The sequence below is a fragment of the Meriones unguiculatus genome, chromosome 1 (genome assembly GCF_030254825.1).
Source record: "Meriones unguiculatus strain TT.TT164.6M chromosome 1, Bangor_MerUng_6.1, whole genome shotgun sequence".
In the NCBI taxonomy this organism is placed as follows: Eukaryota; Metazoa; Chordata; class Mammalia; order Rodentia; family Muridae; genus Meriones; species Meriones unguiculatus.
The window spans coordinates 1517369-1533057 of record NC_083349.1 but is presented as its reverse complement, the minus strand read 5'-3'; the positions used below and the strand labels follow the sequence as shown (position 1 = coordinate 1533057).

Here is a 15689-nt window from a genome sequence, read left to right as displayed (position 1 = left end):
TCTGGGAAATCTGACACCCTCACACAGACATGTCTACAGAACACCAACACATGTGAAATTAAAAATAAATTAATTAGAAGCTTTACCTCTGCTGAAGGCAGCCGTCACTGCTGCCTAGCGAACTACCCTGCGCCCTGCAGCAGCCTGTGGCGCACACGTGCAAGGTGGCACAGCTGTGACGGGAGGGGCCAACCACTTTAAAAACGGGTTCAAGGCCCGGACCCCGAGAGAACCCATATCTGACACTGCTAACGCAGCAAGAGCCCAGAATGGGACAGTTGATGGCCCCTGGGGGTAAACCTGCTTCTATTCTGCCAAAGGAACACAGTGTTACAATGATTTCTAATCACATATTGCTATTTCTATAGACATGCACATCACTCGTCCTTCACAAAAGCTCCTTTCAGTTGATGAGAATTAGCTCAAGAGACACACAACTGGACCAAACTCAGAAAGTGAGAGGCTCTGGGGCCTTCATCCCTAAGAGGGATATTACTGTCAGACTGCTCACCTCAAGGCTCAAGGATCTATGCAGAAGAGGAGGCAGAAAGATTGCAAGAGCCAGAGATGGTAGATGACTCCAAGGAAATACTGTCATCCAGACACAACAGATATGATACACATGCACAGACTGCGACAGCACATGCAAGACATGCACAAGTTCAAACCAGACAAAATCCCAGCACAGAAAACGGAGAGTGAACACAGTGTCCCACCCCCACCCAAGAAGCTATTTGCAATTGATGCTTACTGGTAAAAGGGAAACTCGGGTTTCTCCTGTGGACTAGCCCCAGTGTGCCAGCCACACACCAGGGCAGGACCTGTGCCCAGAGAGCCGGGCAGCATGGGGTGGACTCCAAGGAGTTTTTGTGGGGATTTTTTGAATATTTTTCTCTTAATCTTTTTAGTTGGTTGTGATCTTTGTTTTTTACTTTTGCTTTATTTTTATTTTTTGAAAGACTGTGAAGAACATGGAGTTGAGTGGGTAGAGTCTGGGAGGAGGTTAGGGAAGGAAAATAATATAAAAAAATTGTATGTAAATTTAAAAACTAAAACAAAATCTCTTTTCTGCTGGATGGTGGCAGTGCACACCATTAATCCCAGTACTTTGGAGACAGGCAGATCTCTGAGATCAAAGCCAGCCTGGTCTATAGAGTGAGTGAGTCCAAGACAGCCAGGGCTACACAAAGAAACCCTGTCTTAAAAAAAGAAAAACCAAACCAACCAACCAACCAACTGATAAAACCTTCTCGCTCTCTCATTATCCCCTTTGTTGGTGATTTTCGGGTTCCAGACAACAGAGTGCCCCTATTGTTCCAATTGAAATATTATAAAGCAGCATAATGAGAAGCTGCTCTCTTTGAAGCAGAAACTTGGATAAGGCCAGAGCTTCTCCTGCCTCTGTCTAAAGACACCTTTAAGGGATACAGCTTTAAAATGATCAGTTTAAATAAGGCATTCGATTAGTCTATGTGATGTGTTACTAAAGGTCATGATCAAATCTGACATGAAAAAGAATCTCTATTTCTAAAAGAACTTCCACTTTCCCGATCAGCTCTGGCGCCACTTGGTCTCTGAACTGTCATTATTTTGCACGGGAGTAACCGAGAGGCCGCGTGCACTGATCTGCTTTCCTGGCTCACCCCTTAGCTTGTTGGGTCGTAAAACTTGCAGCTCTCAAACAACTACATTCTGATTTGGAAAGGCCAGCTACTGCTTGAATGTGCATCTACAGAGAGAAAGAGGGTTAAGTGTCTAACTTACCCAGACCACAAGGACATTCATGAGATGGTCTATATGTGTTCGTTTGAAGGTGGATTGTCCACTGTTCTGCATTAACTTGGTGTCTGGCCCTAAGCAAAACAGGGAGAAATCCTGACCTTAGAATCACTGGATATACTCAGTGATAGCTAGAAACTGGGCTAACATATACCTTATGTGCAGTTATTTTAACCTCTTAAGCAAATCCAATCAACAGCCTAGAAAGGAACACGTTGTTTCCTTACGAAGTGTCCACACTCTCACTAGCACCTTAACCTGTCTTGATTTTCCCATGAGTTAAATGAGAACAAGAGTCACACAAGTGTCCGTTATTTATTTGGCTTAGGGAAGCAATTTTCTGATAAAAGACATATTTGTTTTCTTTTGAGGAAACCTATTGCTGAGTTGGCTATATCCCAAATTCCTGAGAATGGAAGAAAGGAAGCAGCAGTGATTTTCTTGCTATGGTAGAACTCGGGACATTGAGACTGTTCGGTGGCTGACACACACAGTTTGCGTGTTCCTCTGTGGCAGTGCACTGAGCAAAGGGGCCTGGAACGGCCACAGAGCTGAGCTGCAAACCACTAGATGGAGACACTGCCAGAGGGCTAAGGAAATCCTAGTAAGAGGGCTAGAAAGAAACTGTAAGTAGCCATTTCTCTGGCCTACTATTTTTGCATGTGTTCTAACAGAGGAGTGCTATTCCTGTGTCTGTGTGGGGTAGCTGGGTCTCTCTGGCGCTATGAGAAGACACTGGGATGGGCAGCGTAAGCTGCGGCATTCCGCCCCAGGAGGCATTCCTTTCCGGGTCTGGGTTTAGGATGTTCAAGGCAGGGTGTGGCAGCTACAGGACCACATCTTCCAGAACCCTTAGAAAGGCTGAGTTGGTCCCACAGGCTTCCAAGGACTTGAGCCACCGGGAACAGCAGCTCCAAGGCTGCACTGAGGCTCCCTGATGCTCTCTGACCCTACATGGACCTCCCCAAAGTTCATCACTATTGTCAACAAACCAAGAATCAGAAGAAAACTAAGTCGCGCTGGCAATACTACTGCTTTGGGAAAAAACTTCAGCCAAACAAATGGACTTGGTAGTAATGGTTTTCCTATGTGTGGGTAACTGCTGACGTACAGTGAGGAAAGTAAACCTACTTGACATCATCTGATGTCAGCATCTTAGAAGCTGCCACTTCACACCAAGAACCAAGAAACCAAGTTCTGCCAGGCTTCCCTGGACTCTTAATCTTTTCCAGAGGGTGGAGGCCTTCTCCTAGGAGAACTAGGAGCCCCATGTTTTAAGAGTGGATGCTCTGAAGAGACCTCCAAAAATCCGAGTTTAGTGATAATAAATCTTTCTACTGTGGTTATGGACTTGTTAAATATCTCCTAAAAGTTTACTGTTTGAAACGTTGTCTCCAGCAGGCGGCGATTTTGTGGGTAGTGGAAACTAGGCATGGAATTTAGTTGAGGAAAGTTACGTTCTTAGGGGCATTTCTCCAAGGACCCCTCCTCTCTCTTTTCTGCTTCTCAGCCACCATGACAAAGGCAGCTTTGCCCCATCACAAATTCCCACTGTGATGGTCGCCCTTGCTGCAGGTCCAAAGCTACAGGGTCAAGCAAGCTTGAACTAACACCACTGAAACTGAGTGACAAGTCAGTCTTTCCTCCTTTTAAATTGTTTCCCTCCAGGGAGAGAAGAGCAAAAAGTTAATAATGCCTACTGCTACTTGGGTACAGAGGGTCACGGTGGCTCTCCTTCCTAATCAAGCCACGAACAAAGAAAACCTCTCACTACATATTGTGGTTGTGACTTAAATGACATCTCGAGATGAGCCACTAATGTAGTGCTTTTGTTTTCTATGAAGTCTCCACGTTATAGCTTATATTCTTTTATGTAATGGGCACTGTCTATACTCCCTTTTGATGTGGTCTCCATGTAACCTTCCATTCTGCTTACTTTCTCTGTATGAACACCCTCTCCTTTGTCTGCATATGGTTGGAAAGACCCATGACGGCCTTATGGTGTTCAAACACACAACCTTCCTTGAATAAAGGTGAAGCTGCTATGTTGGAAGCCCCCTGCCTGAGCAAAGCCACTTTCCCCTCAGCTGCTTACATACCCCAGCCAGCCAGCTGTCTCACCTCCCCATCAATCTAGCACTACACCACTGTTCCAGATTGTAACCACAGTCTGAGCGTTAACTACCCACAGCTGGGCAGTGAGCAGGTTCTAACGGGTATGTTGGGCTATGGCTGCAGGGAAGCGTACCAGTGTAAATGACCAAACCATAGCACCAGTCTGTGTTCCTGATGATGCAGCCTCGGAGCAGCAGCCTCTCATGGTCCAGGAAGTAGGTATCCCCCAGATAGCTCAGCGTTCCAGAGAACTTGTCCAGCTTGTTGTTGGGAAGCTCACATCTAATTTCTCCTGCAGAAAATATAGTAGCAAGGGCATCAGCTCTGTAACCCTGGGAGGACACTTGGCAAAAAAGCAGAAAGAAAACCTCTTTAAAAAAATAATACAACCCAATTTTTTCTTCTATCTTTTCTCAACTGCTCTCTATCCCACACTAAATTCTGTTTACAAAAGCACACAAATATTTCAAGGCTTTAGTGAGAAGTTTAGTTTCTTTAAACACACACACACACACACACACAAAGGAATGTTTCCATTTTAATCCCAGGTGTGGGATACGGGGCTGCTTCTGATTGTCCACAGGAGCTGACTATGATTTGCCTCATGCTCTATAAGGGGTGTAATTTTGCCAGCTGCAGATAGCTTCTGCAAGTGTGTGATGCTTGGAATTCTGAGGACTCTTCAGAGGGTATATAAATACTAGGCCCCAAGAGCTGGGGACCTCTTGGTGAGTTGTTGGTTGAGGTTTGTTAAGTAGTCATGCACAAAGAAGAAACAACAACAGGAAGAAATTTGATATTCTCATGGTATAGATCAAACTTGCCCCAAGGAGCTTGATGCCCCTAATCGTCAGGAAATAGTCCCCTTTCCCCTCTATCACTCTTTCTCTCCTACCTAGTGTTGGGGAGTTGTAAGGGTGGAATAAGAGGGGTAGAGAAGGGTGGAAAAAAGTAGCTAAAAGTCCACTACCAGTGGAGTTTTAGCCCCAGTGTGGGGCTAGGCAGAATGGGAAATTTGACTTCAAATGCTGTAGAAGAAATGGCAGAAGATTAAGAAATGGATATTTCTTTTCAAGACGCCATCAAAAAATTTATTGTCACTGACACCACTGGGGAGCACCCACTTTGCTCCCAGAGGGGATTCTCTGGTTTTCTTTTTCTTTTGTCTTTTTTTTCCCCAAAACATTCTGTTTCAAAAATGGCTGGGAGAATGGCTGAGCAGTTGGAAAAATTTGGAGTGGTAATGGAGGGACCTGAGAAACAAAAATTTGATGGAAAAAGAAAAACAAAAGTCACTCTGCTCTCTCTTTTCTGAAAGGGTTACAGAGTTGGTTGAGCAACTGGAAAAAATTGTAGGTGGAAAAATTGGGAGGCAAGGATCGTCAGGAAAAGGAGAACCAAGGGGCTCAACCCCAGTGACTGAGAAAGAGAAAAGGAGTTTTTCACAGGAGGAAAGAGAGAAAGAAATTGAACTGCAGGGCAGCGGGGTCAAAGAAAGGCTGAAAGTGCAGGACAGGCTGATGAAAAATCCTGCTTTGATCTTGAACCCATCATGCTTCCAGATGTTACAAAATCACCACCAGCTTCCCCAGTAATCATAAAGCACACGCCTCCTAAAGATGCTCAACAAGGATATGATGATATCAGGTGGCATCCTATGGAAGTGATAGATTACAGCATTTTAAAGAGGCCATAATTTCATATGGAATGCACTCACCTATGTGAAACAAATTCTAAGTAACTGGGCTACTCAAAATAGAATTATTTACCAAGACTGGAAGGGATTGGTGACAGCTCTACTAGATGCTGGTCTGCAATTGCAATCGTTAACATGGTGGAGAGAAGGAGCCACAAGTATTGAACAGTGAAACAGAGCAGAGAGAATGAATACATTAAAAGATCAGTTGCTGGGTGAGAGGCACAATGCTGTTTAGTGGCTGGAAGAGCTAGGGACAAAGTTGAGGAGGCCTGGAAAACAAGTCCACCTTGTTTACAAAGATTATACAAGGCTCTGGAGAAGCCTTCACTGATTTTTTTGCAAAGCTGTGAACAAAACTGTACCAGACCCTGACACAAGACAGGTGTTGATAGAAACCTTAGCACAAGAAAATGCAAGTACTGAATGTAAAAAGGTTATTAGACCTTGAAAGGCACGGGCAGTGCTTGTGGGTGAATGGGTAAGGGATATGACCAAATTGGTTCTAATGTGTACCATGCTAATACCATAGGTCAAGCCAGAGGTCTTCAATGTCAAGCCTCCTACTGCTCCAACTGCAGGAAATTTGGTCATTTGCAAAGAAACTGTGACCAAGCCACCAATGGTCTCTGATCTCAAATGCCTAGTGTGTTACCTTCGAGAAATACGATACTTGATACCCCTAATCAGCAGGAAGTAGTCTAATGATAACATTGCCTCCTTTCCCCCTATCATTTGTCTCTCCTATCTAGTATTAGGGGCTTGTAAGGGTGGAGAAGGGTGGAAGAAAAAAAGAACTCAAAGTAGCCAAAAGTCCAGCTGGACATAGGGCATCAAAACAAAAATAATGTTCTGCCACAGACCATCCAGAGAAAACCACCGCAGGTAGTTCATCAGCATCAGAAATGCCAGATCAGGGTCAGTGACGAGGAAGAAGTGGAGATATTCCTTACTGTAAAGGGAACTTACTATTTTTTTTTCAAAATTTTCCCTGATTAGTAAATATATCTCTGTAAACATTTTTAATGTTTACTTTGCATGAGCAGAGAGAATATGCAATGGTGCATGTGTGGAGCCAGAGGACAACATGATGTGGGAGCTGATTCTCTCCCTCCACCATGTGGGTCCCAGGGATCAAACTCAGGTCACAGGCTTTGGGGCAAGTGCCTTTACTCACTGAGCCACCTTGCTGGATCTCCTTTGTAAATATTTTTAACATGCTAAAATGGGAAAACCTTTTTCTTTGAGTCAGGGTCTTACTAACATATCCCTGGCTAGCCTGGAAATCATTATGCAGACCAGACCTGCCCCAAGCTCAGAGATTGCTAGCCTCTGTCTCCCAAGTGCTAGGATTAAAGGCTTTGGAGAACTATTATAATCTACTCATTGTTTAGAGAAAAAGCTCTCTTGAAAGCCTTTTGAGTTACATCTTTATAAGTGTTTTATCCTGTGCATATATGCACACGTTTCCCAAAAGCTTGTTCATGTTACATGCATTGTACTGCTTTTATAGTCTGTTTCTCTATTATGTTGTATATGTTTTTCCATGTCAATGATAATTGACTTGCATATTGCTTATAACAAACTGTACAGAATTCTGTAGGGATGTGCCATACTCTGTTTAGCTAGTCCTCTGCTGGTGAGATTTTGGGTGGGCAGCCATCCTCTAAGCTCACCATTAAAGGCAGACAGCAGCTCCAGGTTATCCTCCATGTCACTGGTAACGGAGATGGCTTGCTTCACCTTTAGGTTGGTTTCACTAGAGAAAAGGTCACAGGTTCATCAGTGTATGAGACATATACACAACAGCAGCACAGGGCCAGCTTGTACTGCTTCTTTGTTAGGTCTGAGAGAATAAATGTTGCCAGCAGAGTAGAGGCTAAGGGTTTGATACCTCACATCAGTTACTCCTTGTTCTTGTGGGCAGTGAGATAACTTCAGGAAACACGCTCAGCCTGTCCTCTTGCCCTCTTCCCTGCAACACCCACCACCAGCACCTTAACCAACACAGGGGAGCTGGCTGGTCAGCAATGCTAGGGAAGCTGATGAGACATCACAGAGCAACCTGGAGCTGGCATCTGCTTCCTTCAGGGATGGGGAGCAGGTTCTGTTAGGAAGCTGCTCACAACTCTGGGGCAACAGTTCATGTATGTCACAATTAACCATTTTTGGTTACAAGAATGCACAGAGATAGTAACAAGTATAGATTTCAAAAAGCTTTTGGGTAAAATATTAGTCAGTGCTCTCTAGAGGCGCAGTACTGACAGAATGACTAACGTAAGCCATTCGAATGGCTACGACTATGGTCCAGCTAGTCCAACAATGGCTGCCTCCCAACAGACAGTCCAAGAGACCAGCAGTTGCTCCATGATGAGGGTGGATGTCTCAGCTAGCCGTTGGTATATTTCAGAACCTCAAAGAATTAGACTCTAATATCAGTAAACAGAGAGCGAGGGCAAGCAGGCAAAGGCAGCTGCTCCCTTCCTCTATGTCCTTTATATAGGCTGTCACCAGAAGGCGTGGCCCAGTTTAAAGGTCTACCTTCCCACCTCAAAAGATCTGAAGTAAAGGTGGGTCTTCACACTTCAAATAATTTAATTAAGAAAAATCCCTCACCCAGCTCCTCGGGTTTTATTTAGTTCCAGATGTGGTCAAATTGACAACCAAGAATAGCTACCGCAAGTCTGTCTACTCCTCGTCAAACTGACACACAATCACATCTCCTCATCCATACTTAATGCCCAAATGAAAACATTATCCAGCTCATAATCATGCCTAGCTTGATTTAACTATCCCATGTACAACCACAAACATATTATATATTGAATCAGGTTATAAGTACACGGAACATGATATAATTATCCTACATACAAGTGGAAATGCCTTACAGATTTTAGAATAGGTGGCAATGTCCCTTGAGGAACATTCTTTTAGTACCTCAAAACTTAAATATGATAATTACTCAATTGATGTTACATGATAAAGAAATAAAGGAAAGAAAACAAATACCTGCACAAATGCATTCTTAACAAACTTTGACAGAACCACTCATGTCAATTTAGTTCTCATTTCTGCAACTGGCCACATAGCCTTTAACTGGCATTTATACGTACAATAACCCTTGCTATCCACTGCACTTCTTCCACCCTCAGCAAGATCTCAGCAGGTCTCGGTCCTTCCTGAAGTGACCCACACCTTCATTCCTGATGGCCCTGTGTCCTTCGTTACTCTGCCTAGACTGGGTTGTTGTAGATTCCCATTGACATGGCAGCACCAAGAGCCCTAAAGATTCTCCTGCACACCAGACATAATCTTAGTTACCTCCAATGTGAAGAAGCAATCCAACTTCCTCTCAAAAATCAGGATCAATCGCGCCTCCTAACACTGTTGTTCCTGTCTGAGGTTGAATTAATGGCACCAGATGCCCAAAGAGGACAGGGGAGTCTGAGCTTCTGGTTCAATGAAATGTTTGTTGTGTCTCCTGGCTTTAGTGTTCCCCCAGCCCCCATCTGGAACCAGCAGAATGGGAACAGGAAACAAAACTGTTCCTAATGGATCGCTACAGGTGATATCGAGTAGAACCATTCCTTTTCCACTCTTTGGTTCCGGGATCCAGGAATCCTGGCTAGGGGAGAAACCACCATATCCTAGATGCTGGTTCAAAGCATGTGCCTCTCTCAGAGAAGCCTGCCCAGTCCCCAAGGCTTCTATCACTTAACTGGTACTTTAACTGTGTCTTCAAAAGGTCGATCTATCTTTACATCAGGCCAGCTGCTTATGATGGTGGGGGACATGGGAAGACAGTGGATTCTCTGATTATGGGCCACTGCCACTTTTCTTTGGCTGTGAAGTGAGTTCCTTGGTCAGAAGCAATATGGTGTGGAATACCACAATGGTGGATAAGTCATTCTGTAAGTCATTGAATGTATGGTGGTTTTGGCAGAAGCATTACATGTAAGAAGGGCAAATCTATATCCAGAGTAAGTATCTATTTCAGTAAATACAGAGCACTGTCCACGAGAAAGTGGTCCAATGTAGCCGACCTGACACCAGATTGCTAGCTGGTCACCCCAGGGGATGGTGCCGGATACTCTGTGTTGGTCTCTGCTGTTGGCAGATCTGGTTACTCAGATACAGGTGTAGGCAGGTCAGCCTTGGTGAGTGCAAGTCCATGTTGTCCAGCCCATGCATAATCTCCATCTTTACTACCACGGCCACTCTGTTCCTGGGCTCACTGGACAATGACAGGCATGGCTGGAAAAAGAGCCCGGCTGACCACAGAATAGGTCATCCTATCTGATTATTGAGCGCCTTCCTCTCCTGAAGTTACCCTTTGATGGGAATTCATATAAGACACAATATCTTCACATATTTTGTCCATTCAAAGAGACCTACCTATATACTTCTTCCCCAAATGTCTTTCTTACAAATTTTCTAGTCATGGTCTTTCCAACTTCCTGACCACCCAGCCAATCCATTGGTTACAGCTGAGGAATAAGTAAACAATCTCACATCTGGCCATTTCTCCTTCCAAAATGTGTACTGCCTCAAGTTCTTCCTGGTGTGAGAATTCATCTTTGCTGCTATCTTTGAGGGCTGTCCCAGAAAGGGGTTGTAATGCCACAGCTGCCCACTTCGGCGTGGTACCTGCATCACACACAGAACAGTCAGTAACCCAGGCCCTCATCTTCTCTTCCCCTGTCAACCAATCATAGGGAACACCCCACGAGCTTGGGAGCAGCAGTCAGTGTAACAGGAGTAGAAACCATAAGCACTTGGGCAACTTCTTCATGTAACACGCTTGTGCCTTCAGGACCTGCCTGTGCCCGATCACATATATACCCTTCCATTTGATAACGGATTGCTGCTGTACACATTCTTTTCTTATGACTTGGTGGGTCACCTCATGATGGGCAGCACAGGCCAAACGGTAACTGTTATAACTCAGTTTCCACTAAGGTCTAAAAGCAGGCCAAGAGCTATCTTCCAAAGGGAAAATACTTTTTCTGCAGATGATGGTAGAGCCTTGTTTCAAAGTCCCAAAGGTCTCTTCTGTGATTCAACTATAGGGGTCTGCCAAAGCCTCCAAACAGCGTCTGTATCTGCCACTGACACTTCAAGTGTCGGGTCTGCTGGATCATGTGGTCCAAGTGGTAGAGCAGCCTGCACAGCAGCGTGAGGCTATTGAAGAGCCTTCTCCTGTTCCAGGCCCCAACTCAAAGCCAGCAGTTTTCCAAGTCACTTGCTATATATGGGCTGGAGTAACACACCCAAGTGAGGAATGTGTTGTCTCCAGAATCCAAATAGGCCACTAACCTTTGTGCTTCTTTCTTGGTGGTGGGAGGGGCCAGGTGCAATCACTTATCCTTCACCTTAGAAGGAGTATGTCTGCCTGCCCCACACCTGGATTCCTAAGAATTTCATGAGGTAGAAGGCCTTGAAGTTTGGTTGGTTTTATCTCCCATCCTCTGATGTGCATATATATTACAAGTCCAAAGCGGTTGCCACCTCCTGCTCACTTGGTCAATACATTGTGATATACAGTGTGACATTTTGTGGAAGAGACAGATGATCAAGACCCCACTGAACTAAGTTACGACAAAGGGATGGAGAGGATGCATCCTTGAGGTAAAACTGCACAGGTATATGCTGACCTTGCCTACTGGCAGCTCACTGCTTCTTGTGGGCCTTATGGACAGGTGCTGAGAAAAGCCTTCACTACGTTAATCGGTTGTACCATATACTAGGAGGTGTGTTCACCTGCTCAAGTGCCACCACAGCTGGACGGCAGCTGCGGATGGGGTCACCACTTGATTAAGTCTGTGATGGTCGGTTGTCACTCTGCATCATCCATGTGTCTCTGCACTGGCCCTGAAGGAGAGTTAGAGGGAGATGTGGCGAGACCAGCCACCCCTGCATCTGTCAAGTCCCTGATGGTGACACTAACCTCTGCAGGTCCTCCAGGCTGCAATACTGTCTATGGTTCACTGTTTCCCCTGGCAGAGGCAACACCAATAGCTTAGCTTTTCCAACCACAACAGCCCACACTGCACAGGCCACAGGGCCAATGTGGGCATTCTGCCAGCTTCTGAGTAGACCTGTCCCAGTTACACATTCTAGGACTGGGGACATTATCCCAGGGTGAGTTCAGGGCACCGCTGTGCCCACTCTGAGTCAGACTTCAGCCAAAACTCCATTAGCCACCTGGAATCCATTAAGTCCCTACTTCAACTGTAGGACCACAGTGTGTCCTGGGGTCTCCTGGAACCAGTACCCCACACACCCTGGAAAGTCTGATTGTTCTCCCCAGTGAACACTGACCCTATGAGAGACGGTAGGTCCCTCTGGAGAAGGACAGAAGAGAAGCTAACAGTAAGCTCTCAGGTATTTTATCAAGGTCCTCCCTCAGGGAACCTGGCTGTCCTTTCATTCAAGGAGTTCTTGGTCTGCAAACTGGCTCAGGTCTGGACACTGGCTCATCAGCTGAGATTCTTTCTTGTCATGGTCCAATGCAGTAGGCTTCTTATCTGTTTCATGCCTAGAATCACCGTGACTGACTAGCCAGTACCATAAGTCATATGAGTCAAGCCAACATAAAAATCACTTTGCCCGTGCTGCCCATTATGGGTCAAGCTACCATGGACAGTGCTTTGCCCATCTCACCAGTTTCAATAACTACTGTCCATCTGCCTTTGGTGGTCCAGTGCTGCAGCCAGCCCCTGCTGCTCTTGGGGCCGGGTAAAGCCACTGCACTTAAGTCATCCGGCTGAGCAACAGCGTCTCCAACGTCTCCAATCCTAAGGTCTGGCCCAAGGTGATAGGTGATAACAAAACTCTTCAAATGTGCTCCTTCCCTTCTAAGCATTCTGTGTTGAGAATGAAAATGCCTGTGAATAAAAAGCTATGAACAAAAACCTCCCAGGAGGAGTTATATCTGCAGAGCCTGATGGAGCAAATGCAATTTCAGTACTGTGAGAGATTACAAACTTGAAAGTTCTGAGGCTAATTACTTTATCTTGGGCTAGTTTCAGCTTCTGGAACGGCCATTCTTTGTCCTATTCTGACCTGAACTAACATCTTGTGATAACAAGTGAAAGCCTCTTAGAAGCTCCTGACTTAGCTTCTGCCAGTCTAAGGGCTAAGACTGTCATCAACAGCACCCTCAGCCTACACGATAACTAGCTCTCCCATCTTACTGTGTCCCCACCAGCCTATTTCATTTATTTGGACAAGGTCTCTCTACATAGCTCTGGATGTCACAGAACTCACTATACAGACTAGGTTGGCCTCAATTCAAGAGATCTGTCTGCCTGTCTCCTGAGGGCTATTAAAGGCATGTGCCCCCATGCCCAGCTCCACCAATGTATTTAAAGTTGCCTTGAATTTATGAGTCTCTTTATTTGTGAAATTACAAAAACCTTGTGAAATTGCTTTCACATGGAAACACGGAACTTGGGATACATTATCTCTTATTTCCTTAAATTGAGAGATGTGGTTTTTACGGAGACATTGTCTTTCAGGATTAGTGAAGGGGGTGTCTTCTGGGCCTTCCCACTGTGTGGGATTAGGTTGTGGAAAGTGCACCCATTCTGGCTTTGCAGTTTTTCTGAGTCTTAAAATCCCTTCCCTAACACTAAGCCAAGGGACATCAGGCACCTTTAGCCCTTTTCAGTAGGCCACCTTTGACAGATTCTTCAGCCAAATATTCAAACAAACTTTTGACATTAAAGTTTTAATTTCCCCAGGAGGTGGGGCTTGGAATATATCCGCTGAGGGTAGAGAGACTACTTCCCCAGGTGTGATAACTCTTCAGAATCTGAGGGTTCAAAGTCAGCCTCTGTAGGATCCTCCCACACATCTCTATCCCAAATTGCAGGATCCTGACCAGTCAGTGCCCTTATTTAACCACTGGCACCCTCTGAGGTTGCAATTCTGCCAAGCTAACAATTGGGGCTCAGGTATGATTTCTGCAACTTGAGCTCTATGGCTGCAGGAGAGAAGATTCTCTTCCAGGGCACACTTAGAAACCTTTAGGCTGTTTATGTACATCTGAAGCCTATCAATTGTTTCATTCTTTCCCTTTGCCACTGTATCTTGAGGTTCTAGTAGTTGGTTAATTTTATCCATAAATTCATTCTTTTTGTTGCTAATTTATCCAGAAATGCTATATACAACCAGAGTAATTTTACTTATTTTTCCACAAACTTTCAAAAGTTTTATGTACAGAGTCACTAAGTTCTTCATTCCATGCAGCAAGCCTTTCAAATAATTCTAACCATGGGCTTTCAACATGCTCCAGTACTACTAGGCGTCTTCGGTAACTGTAGGTGTTGGCAAGTTGGAAAGCCTATTCCAGAAGCTTAAAAAAACTCATAGGTACACTTCTTTTTCTCTAGAACAGTAGTTCTCGACCTGTGGGTTAGGACCCCTTCTAGGGAGGAGGCTCGAACAACACTTTCACAGGGGCCGCTTAAGACCATTGGAAAACACAGACATTTACATTATGAGGTGGCAACAAAAATAATTTTATGTTTGAAAGTTAACACAACATGAGGGACTATATTAAAGGGTCACAGCACTAGGAGGGTTGGGAACTACTGCTATAGAACCATTTCTGGTACCAAAAATTTATATTACTCCTGGTTCTCTAGAGAAACAGAAACGACAGAACGGATCTCTGTATCTATAAAAAGGGGATTTCTTAGAGTGGCTTACACACTGTGGTCCAGCTAATTCAACAATGGCTGTCTCCCAACAAAAGGGTCAAGAATCCAGCAGCTATTCAATTCACAAGGCTGGCTGTGTCAGCCGGTCTTTGTATACCAGAATCCTGAGGAAGTGGGCTCCAATGGGAGTGAGGGTAAGCAACGGGTACACACCCCCTTCTTCCATGTCCTTTATACAGGCTGTCACTGGTGTGGCTCAGATTAACGGTCAGCCTTCCTGTCCCAAATGATTTAATTAAGAAAACACTTTTCCTTCACAGGTATGTCCAGATGCTTGGGTTTTAGTTTATTCCAGATATAGTCAGGTCGACAAGAACAGCCATTACAGGCACCAAGAGGCATACTATGACTCCCTTTCATCCTTGTCAACATCATGGAATATATATAGCTGTCTCTCAGTGTCTTCAGGACCCCACATGAACACCTAAATTCATCAGTGTTCAACTGTCCTTCATAAAACGGTCCAGCGTTTGAATATAAGCAATACACTATCTTCATACAATGTAGATACCCATTTAACTTTATTTTTAGGGAATAAACGAGGAGAAAAAAAATTGAGTATATTCAGTTCAGAGTAAACTTTTTTCAGATATTTTCAATCTGCAAACATCAAAGACAAGGCACAGAAGTCACAGACAGGGAGGGCAGAGATAACCCCGCTGAGATGGAGACTCTGGAGTTCATTCTGGATACAGTGAATGCTCACTATTGCTGCCCATGGCTCACACATAGACCTGAAGGCTCCATGGCCATGCTTCTTGTCTTTTCTCATTTGGATATTTTTAGTTTTCTGGAACAAAAACTACTACTTCCACCTGAGAACACCACCAGTTCCCAGTGTCATGCCTGCCCTCTGATGGGGTTAAATTTTCTTAATGTAATATTAGAAGGAAACACTTACCCATCCAGGTCTGCTGTTTCAATGTATGTCAGACCATACGGCTCACTGCTAGAGAGTAACAGTACATCTGCCTGCAATCAGAAAAGTCAGAGAAGAGGAGACAGAAGGCAGCTCCTGACACTGCAGTGAGAGGGGACTCTACGGACTCTTGGCTTACTCTATTATCTGCGACCCATCACTGCAACCACACACCTCTCAAAATGGCTTCATTTTACCTGAAGCTATGATGAAAGAGGGACAAGAACAAGCTTCCTGCCAGAGGAGCTGATGACCTCCAGTGCAAAGTGAGGCAGCTGAAGGTAGCCATGAGAGGTGGAGGCGAACATGCTATGGGCTCCCTGATGCTAGTTCAAGGAAAGAAGGATAAATGTCACGGTGGAGGAGGTACTCACGGTAACTGGGTGGTCATTCTCCAGTTTTATAATATCTCCCACTTGAACGTTCATCCACTTGTCCTTCTCAACCCTGTAAG

General features: G+C 44.8%; 1 protein-coding gene across 4 annotated transcripts in view; it reads right to left on the bottom strand.

The window, feature by feature from the left end:
* The window catches only part of LOC110547119 (phospholipid-transporting ATPase FetA), a 115756-nt gene that overhangs the window by 50577 nt on the left and 49490 nt on the right, over nt 1–15689 (bottom strand). For all 4 annotated transcript variants that reach the window (XM_060378531.1, XM_060378538.1, XM_060378555.1 and 1 more), the window contains 5 exons: nt 15610–15682; nt 15218–15288; nt 7267–7349; nt 4028–4186; nt 1765–1853 (listed from right to left, as the gene is read on the bottom strand). In XM_060378531.1, the coding sequence (XP_060234514.1) occupies nt 1765–1853; nt 4028–4186; nt 7267–7349; nt 15218–15288; nt 15610–15682 (475 nt within the window). The remainder of the gene's footprint in view (nt 1–1764; nt 1854–4027; nt 4187–7266; nt 7350–15217; nt 15289–15609; nt 15683–15689) is intronic.